Raw genomic sequence first — 8,652 nt, 5'->3', positions numbered from 1 at the left:
AACATCGGCAACCACAACCTTGGGAGCCGTGGGTACGAGGGAAAGGAGCCCTACTAGGCGAAGGAGGACGAGGCGTATGTAAAGGCCGGCATTGAGAACCCCTGGCTCAAGTACAAGGACCCGCTTTAAAGAAGATTCATCAGGTCCCGGTACCATAAGAAGAAACTAACCGGGGAACTTGTCACGGACCCCAATGTCGTAACCGACATAATTTGGTTCACGAACGACCAGAAGGTCCTGTCGTTGGAGAAAAAACCAGTAAGCAATTTACCGGTTTTATTAGATCAAGTATCGTTCATATAATAGTAGCAACATTTCTAAATGGTTCACGTTTCTTCCGCAGGAAGAAGAAAGACAAAGACTTTCTCAAGGTGACGAAGGCTCCTCGTCCCAGGCGTCGACGGGCAGGGTAGCATGGGACAAGCCTCTCGTACGGGCGCTAAACATCGTCAATGAGCATTCACCTATGAGAAGGCCGCATAGAGGCCGTGTGGCTGGCGCCGGTACAGGCCACAAGCATGATCACTACGGCTTGTCGTCTGCGGCCGATAAAAATGCGCGCAATGAGAGGAAGCAGCGGGAGGCGGAGGAAATGGTTGAGTCAATCCTAGCCCAAGTCCAAGCTGGTTTGGTACCGCAACTGGTACCGCAACTCAAAGCTACACTCGTACCTGAAGTCAAAGCTGAAGTCGCCGCTTCAGTCCAAGCAGATTTCAACGCTCTACACGCATGGTATGAGGGTGGCAAACAAGGCCCCCCCCCCCCGAAAATGCAAGTGGTTAGCTTCGACGGTAGCAACTCGATGGCGCCGCCGTCCGCCGGCAATGACAATGTTATAATGGAGACTCCTCCGGCCGCCGGCAATGTCGCTGGTGCTAGGGATTCACCGTCCATGCCGGGTAGCAGCCCCTCCGTCACTTGCACGCCCGCCGCCGCATGTGCTGGCCCGTCGACAATAGCCGAGCTCAACGCCCTCACGGTAATTAACTAATGTGTACATCAAGTTAATATATTAGTTTCGTCATCCTTGCCCTCTCTCTAACGCCATACACATGTTCTCGCAGGCGCTCTCAACGCCATGCACCTTCCTGATGAGAGTAAACGACAAACTCAAAGACGTCGCGAGGGGGTCCATCCTTCAGCCCCTGGATAAGAAGTGGCACACACGAGATATGGCGGATGACGTTTACCGGGTTGAAGTGGATCGGGCGTTACCGGGCTATGAGGATTTGTTTCCTCCTAATCAACCGCATGGTGCCGATGACGATAGCCCGTTGAATCTGGCCTCACTGAAGGGTTGGGTACTGCTATGGCCGAAGACCCTAATTCGGATCAACACCTACTCGGGGTCGACGGCAAGCAAAGACAAGCACCTTGCGGCGCCACATGTCAGCGTCCCTCCACGACAGCCAGCGGCGCCGGTGGTCATCGCCCCACCAGAACGGCCAGCTACGCCAGAGGTCAGCGCCCCACCACAACAGCCAGCTGCGCCAGAGGCCGAGGAATACAAACGTGACAACTTCCAATGGGATATTCCTACGTCTTCACAAGTTGTCCATGAGGATGCGCCGGCCTTGAAATATGTGTGCTCCAAGAAGCTGTTCGATTCTCAAGAAACGGCTGAGGAGGAAAATCCTGAGGAGGTCGCCACCGCCGTCGTCAAAAATATGTTGAGCCCAAACACACTCCGTGCTACGGCCACTACGGCGATGGAGGGTCCATCAGTACAACCCAAGAAGAGAAAGAGGCAAAATAAGAAGGACGCCGAAGACAAGGCGACGACGGCCAAATCCAAGGACAAGGTCCCACTCCTTGACAAGTTGCCAAACAATTGGCGACCTCTGCATCACTTGGGTGAACCGATGCTGCCGGAGCATGTCGTGAAGAAACTCACCCCGGATATGAGGAGCTTGCATGAGACTGTCAGGCATGTGGAGAACCTTCTTCTCAAATCAAAAGATCCTGGTTACCCTCTCTTCGTGGCGAAGGTGCCAACTAGCATGAACTTCGTCGAGAAGTACCCCGCGGACTTGTGCTTCATCCGGTTCAACGACATCTTCAGCATCTATCGCATGCAAGCGCTCCACTTTAGTGTGGTTTGCCTAGTTGCTCTTAGCTTGTTTGCCCAGATTGTTAAGGAGGAGACGGCGACCATCGGGGACCCCTTCTATATGCGGGAGAGCATCATCTGCAACGCTGGGGATCGGGCGATTGCCACCCAGCAGGTCGAGGATTTCATGCTGGCGAGTATTAAAAAGGGCGCCATTCTCATCCCTTACTTCCCCGAGTAAGTAATCACTCGCTAGTCCCCCATTACCATTCTATCCTATATCTCCATTTGCATTTCCAAAGGTTAATCCGTGTGTTTTCCGCAGAGACAAGTTCTGCACCCTCATCGTCGTGCACCCGCAACACTCGCATGCAGTCTATCTCGACTCGGGTAGGGACCACAAGAAAGACTACACCAACATCAAAGCCCTTCTCAATGATGCTCTCACCCGCTTCGCCAACAAGGCAGGCCCCCTCAAAGTAGAGAGGAAATCCCGAGGAGGCTTGGTCTTAACCCACACAACCAACTTCCCCTGCCTCAGGCAGTCGACGCACGACAATGGGATGGACGCGTGGTACGCCATCCTTCAGATGCAGGAGTACATAAAGTACGCAGATGACATGTTGCCGCCAGAGAATCTCAGAAACAGGTTTGCAAACATGGCGGATGTCCCTGATAGAGAGATTAGAAAGAACTGGGGTCGCATCCAGCAGTTCATTTGCACGATAATCCTGCAGGATGTCACCAATAGGTCTGGCGAGTTCTTCTACGGCTACGGTCTACCACCTAATGACGAGATAGAACTCCGCTTGGAGATGTCGCGTGATGAGAGGCCGTTCAACTCGCTTGAGGGCTGCCGTCCATTCCCCCCTAGGCGTACAACCTGATCCTACGACGGGAACACTTGCTAAAGATTGAACTATATGTCCTTCAATTTCCGTATTGTAATAATTGCTATATATTCCCATAGAATCGACTAGTTGCTTTTATTTAGTTGTATGAATGTGCATGTGAACATGTGTCTATAGTTTCATTTACTTTGCTATATATTTCAAGATTATGGCGTACATAGCTTAATAATTATTTGCATTTACTCGACCACTACTTGCCTCGTATTTGGAGTTCACCGATGATTAGAATGTTCGGTCATTCGTACACTCGGGGGTGGAGCCAGTGAGCCTTGGTGCGACGGCCACAAGTATCAATCTATTGTGCATCCTACCTAGCCTCACTGACTCCATCCCTGGATGTTAATATTTGTTTCGACCGACAAAGTATGAGGCACGCTATTTAATTCGTACTACTTGTCTTCTATTTGAGTTCGCACTTCTTAATTGCATTGGCCGATGATTAAAATGTTCGGTCACTTGTACACTCCGGGGTGGGGCCAGTGAGGCTTGGTGTGATGGCCACAAATATCAATCTATTGTGCATCCTACGTAGCCTCACTGACCCCATCCCTGTATGTTATTATTTATTTCGACCAACAAAGTATGAGGCACATGCTATTTAGTTCATACTACTTGTCTCTTATTTGAGTTGACACTTGTTCATTGCATTGGTACTAACATTTTACTTGTCTTGTGAATGGAGATGCCGACGACATATGTCGTGTACAAGGGGAGGGTTCCTAGAGTCTACGACGACTGGGAGGACTGTCGGAGACAGGTGCACCGTTTCAGCGGCAATAGCTACAAGGGATACCCCACTAGGGTGGAGGCGGAAGGAAGATACGCCCGTTATCTAGCGGGAGAGATGAGGGACATGAGGAGGAACCGGATGAAGACCATGGCCTTCGTGATGATGGTCATCATGACCATGTTGGTCATGTTCTATGTGATTGTAGTTTAGGTTAGGACCTACATTGTGAGGTGTATGACGATACTTGTGACGACTATGTACCGAGGCTTCTAACTTTGTGAAACTTCGTCGTTCGGTGTTGCATATGCACATGTGTTGTATGAATCAACACATTCCGGAACGAGACTTGCGTATTTGTGTATTGATACCGAAATGAAACTTGGCTCTCTATGTGCTTCTCATATTGCATGTAATGCTGTCTAAATGTGAACTGTTATATACTGCTATATAAATATGCAAATATGAATTGTAATATGCTGGAAAAAGCGCCAAAATTGAATTTTCGAATATTACTGCCGGCGCACCTACATGCCCTTCTGCCGGCGCACATCGCACGCGCCAGTGCTGGCAGCCCTATTGCCGGCGCACGTGCCACTTCGCCGGTGGAACAAGCCTTTGCCGGCGAAGCAACGCTGGTGCGCCGACAGTAGATGACCTTCCGCCGGCGCACAGGGTGGTGCGCCGGCAGTAGCCACTTATCACCGGCCCGTTCGCACCGGCGGGCTTTGGTGCGCCGGCAGTAGACAAAAAAGGTGCGCCGGCAATATGCCTTTTCCTTGTAGTGAAATGCTTCATCCCCGATCACAGTCGATCCATCGACTGCAACATCGATGCCGTCTCCAACATCTTCGCCGTCAACATCGTCACTTCGTTCCACGTCGTCCCTGTCCGTTGGGTCCGACGATTCCGGATCATCAGATCTAACGTCGTATTACTACCTCAACTGAGACACCAGACACGGGCTAGGTTCGGAAGATACACCCTTCGTTTGCAGCGCCAGGTGCCCTTCTGATGAAGAAAGTATCATCAGTATCGTCAGGACAGCCAGCTGGGGGGCGGCTCACCATCAAGTTTATGCCATCGTCAATCCTGTCACGGGAGACAAAATCTCGGAGGGCGAACGCACTCCACACGCTCATCGTGGTAGCCGTCATAACGTTGAAACGAGCGCCAGTAATGACAACAGTGCTTATACCATCTTCAGAGAAGAGTGGAGATTCTCGGGATGCCATAACCAATCATACTCCAATTCCCACTGGAGCTTCGGCAGGAATTCTTAATGCCTATCACGCTAGTCGAGACAACAATCGAGATCGGTTAGCCAAAGAGCAATCCGACCTCGACCGACGCCGGAACGCAGCCGATCAATCGAGTGAACGTTGGAGGGGGATACCCTCACATGGAAGCGCGTCCGAAGCAACCAAGGACAAGGAAGATTTTGAATGCAAATTCCCCGCCTTTCAAAAGATGATGCAAGGGAGATTACTTCGAATCTCTCCAACTCCTTCATGGCCATGGACACTGCGGGCATGATTAGGCCAAAGACTGTCGAGGGGTCAACGACAAATCTCGCGTCCTATCTGATCAACCATCAGCCGACACCTAATGATCCGATGGCGCAGGCTCACCGAGGCACCCTGGAAAGCCTCGTGATACTTGGAGATAAACTCTCTCCTAGGAAAGAGAAGAGTGCACAGCATGACAGTGGGTCTAAGCACCGTTCAAAGAATGCCCGTGACGATATCACTCAAAGAAAGATTGACAAAGCTCGACGTCAGCGTGCTGCGAGAGAAGGTTATGATAGTGAGGACTCCGAAGAAACCCAAGAGCATGATGGCGAATTACATGGTGCCAATTGCTTAAGCCTTAAGATTCGAGAGTCAATGCCACCAAAGAAAGTCAAGCCTATGTCCACTGACGCTGCCAAGTACGATGGTCAGCAGGAGCCAAGGTCTTGGATAGATGACTATCCGCAAACTATGATCTTACATAAGGAAACCAAGTAGCAGCAATGCAATGCTTGCTACTCTACCTAAAAGATTCGGCATGAGCTTGGTTAAGGGGCCTGCCGAAGGGTTCCATCAGATCCTGGGATGACCTAGTCGATGCCTTTGTTAAGAACTTTCATGCCACATACAAAAGACCCGCTGGAATTGAAGAGCTACGCTAGTGTCACCAGAAACTGAAAGAATCGATTCGTTCGTACATTAGGTGTTTTACTAAACTCCTGAATGCTCCTGAAGATGTCTCTATCGATAGGGCGATCAATGCTTTCAGCGATGGCATCCGACGAGAATCTTACATCGAAGAGCTTGGCCGGAAGAAGCCGAAGACTATCACTAGGCTTATATCTGGAGATTGCCAACAGGTTGGCTGATGGCGAAGACCACGTAAGGAAGCCACGCCCACGCAGCGACGACGAAGACGACGAACAGAAGCATGATTCAGGCCATCGACGTGATCGTCGGAAAAAGAGAAGAGACCGCGAGTATGAAGACACCAATATTGTAGCTGCAGGATATTCTGATCAACGTGATGATCGGTATGCTATCAACGTGGGGACAAGCGAGATGATCGACGGGACAGAAACCGCAACAGTTCTAGAGGAAATCATGGCAATTGCAGGGAGCGACCACCTCGGGTCCCGGAGCTACCGTTCACCGAGCAGTTGAACACTCCTTGTTACATACACTCGTACTTTGACCCCAAGGATAACACCAAAAAATCAAGCCATCTTCTCAGGGACTGCCGATAGTTTCTAGATATTCAGAAGTTTTACGAGTCGGGGAATGGGCAGGCACAGCTCCCGAACCCACCGCCGCTACCTCAGCATCAAGTCCAACAAGTTCAAACTCGAGCCTCTAATGAAGCTTTTCCTCCGTCTTGAGGGCAGATGAGCATGATTCATAAAACTGACATTTCTAGGAGAGAGATGAAAAAGCTTACGCAAGAGATAAACCTCGCAGAGAGCACTATGGCTAATGTCCCGGAATTCATCGACTAGTCTGCGCAGAGCATCCTGTTCAGCATGGCCGATCACCCGATGTCTATCCCAAGGCCAGGTCATGCAACCTTGGTAGTCGAAGCACAGATTGGAGGATTCAATATGGGCAAAGTATTCATGGATGGTGGAAGCGGACTGAATTTGAGATTTGCAAGCACAGTCAAGGATTATGGGCATCACATCCGATATGTTGCAAGAGTCCGACAGATGTTTCCATGGAATTGTTCCAACCTTGCCAGCATACCCTCTTGGCATAATTTCCTTGAATGTGGTCTTCGGGAAACCTGACAATTTCAGGAAAGAAAGGATCGAATTCGAGGTAGTGAACTGGGAATTGCAGTACCATGCCATCCTCGGGAGGGCAGCTTACGCCAAGTTCATGGCTGTGCCACATTATGCGTACTTAAAGCTAAAGATGCCAGGCAACAATGGGACCAATATTATGGTCCAAGGAAGTTTCTCCTGTTCAGATAATTGTGATCGAGAGTTCCAGAAGATTGCTGCTAAGTTTGGGATAAAGCAAGAAGTTAAAACTGTCGATTTACCTTCATAGCAGTTAACTCTTCAAGGCAAGGACCTCAAGTTCAAAGAGGTCGATGGCGGCAAGAAGACGAAGAAACAATCGGACGATTCTACAGTAGCAGTTCCAGCTGCCAAAACTTCGGCAGCAGATGACAAAGCCTCAATTGGAGGTACGAACTCTCTGGCAATAATTACCAATGCTTCTACGGAAACCATTGGTGCCGTCCCAGAAATCATCGGCAGTTTAGAAGCTATCGGCACCTTGGCAGGCATGGATCAAGAGAAGAAAGACCCTCCTCTTAATTAAGAAGACGAGCGATGTCATACATCTTTATTTTCATAGATTTTTTTCTTCAATAAGGCTTTCTTAAGCCATAGAAAAATTAGCCTACTTCATCGTTATAGACTTATTAATAAGGGATTTCTGTTTTCATGCCCTCGGTTCCTTAGTTGTGCTCAGTTTTCCCCAGCTCCTTAGTTTTTCCTCAGTTTTCCCCAAGTCCTTGATTGAAACCCGCAGAAGCAGCTCAGACGGCAAGAATCAGTTAAGTTGACCGTTCCGTGCTGACGAGTGGGGTCGTGTTGTTTGTGGGGTCGCGTCGTGTGGGGCTGGTAGGAAGGAACCGCGTGGGACAGGACGAGACCATGTTTGTGTGGTCGTAGCGTGTGGGGCCGTAGCGTGTGGAGCCGTGTGGGTCCGGGACGTGGGCACGAGTGGTTTCTGTCTCTTTCGCCCAGATTAGCAGTTTTCAATGTACCTTTTTCCTCTCTCTCGCTCGATCTCATTCATATTTGATAGCCCAAATTGGTAGCAAATCTAGAGCAGCTTCTCCTTCTGTTTTTTAACGCCATTCATTTCTTTATGCCTTCGTTTTTACCCAATCAGGTAGGAAATCTAGGGCACAAATCCAGAGAAAATATAGGATAAGCTGCATACAGCAACCAACATAGCATAGATATATTCACGACAGATCCAACAGTAGTACCGATAGAACCCTACAACATAAGCTACATTTTACATGAATTTAAGCTGCTCTACAGATAGAGCAGTCACATACAGAGAGTGCAGTAGGCATGTTCAACGCCTCCAGGTTGCGCCTGTGACTCGCCTGGAGGTTGCGCAGGTGAATCCCAAGTGCTTTGTGTTTGGCCACGAACGCATGCACGTTCACCGTCGTTCCAACTCTAGCGCCGCATCTGCCAATGGATTCAGCATGGTTCACCAGGCAGTTGAAGTCGATGGCGCGGAGCTTCCTGTTGCAGAAGGGGCACTTGTAAATGCCTCGAGTAAAGGGGCCATCGTAGTGGCCGGACTGCAGCCTCCTGAGGACGTGACGAGTCTTGGTGTGGAAGGACTCGTCATCGCTGTTGACGTCGCTGCTCTGCACCTATCACGTAGCACCAAAGATCGTGCAAAAAACACGGAGTCAATTGC

General features: G+C 49.8%; 1 protein-coding gene across 1 annotated transcript; it reads left to right on the top strand.

Moving 5' to 3' along the window:
- Nucleotides 1-6,882: 6,882 nt before the first annotated feature.
- On the top strand, nucleotides 6,883-7,248 carry LOC127340553 (uncharacterized). The gene has a single exon (XM_051366292.1). It carries the CDS (start codon nucleotides 6,883-6,885, stop codon nucleotides 7,246-7,248), a length of 366 nt encoding a protein of 121 aa, XP_051222252.1.
- Nucleotides 7,249-8,652: the final 1,404 nt, after the last annotated feature.

The sequence above is a fragment of the Lolium perenne genome, chromosome 3 (genome assembly GCF_019359855.2).
Source record: "Lolium perenne isolate Kyuss_39 chromosome 3, Kyuss_2.0, whole genome shotgun sequence".
Lineage (NCBI taxonomy): Eukaryota > Viridiplantae > Streptophyta > Magnoliopsida > Poales > Poaceae > Lolium > Lolium perenne.
This window is presented reverse-complemented; position numbering and strand designations above follow the sequence as displayed.

Bases quoted from the DNA above. Each gene is read 5' to 3' on its own strand.
- LOC127340553 (XM_051366292.1), top strand. From the start codon at position 6,883: ATGTTGCAAGAGTCCGACAGATGTTTCCATGGAATTGTTCCAACCTTG.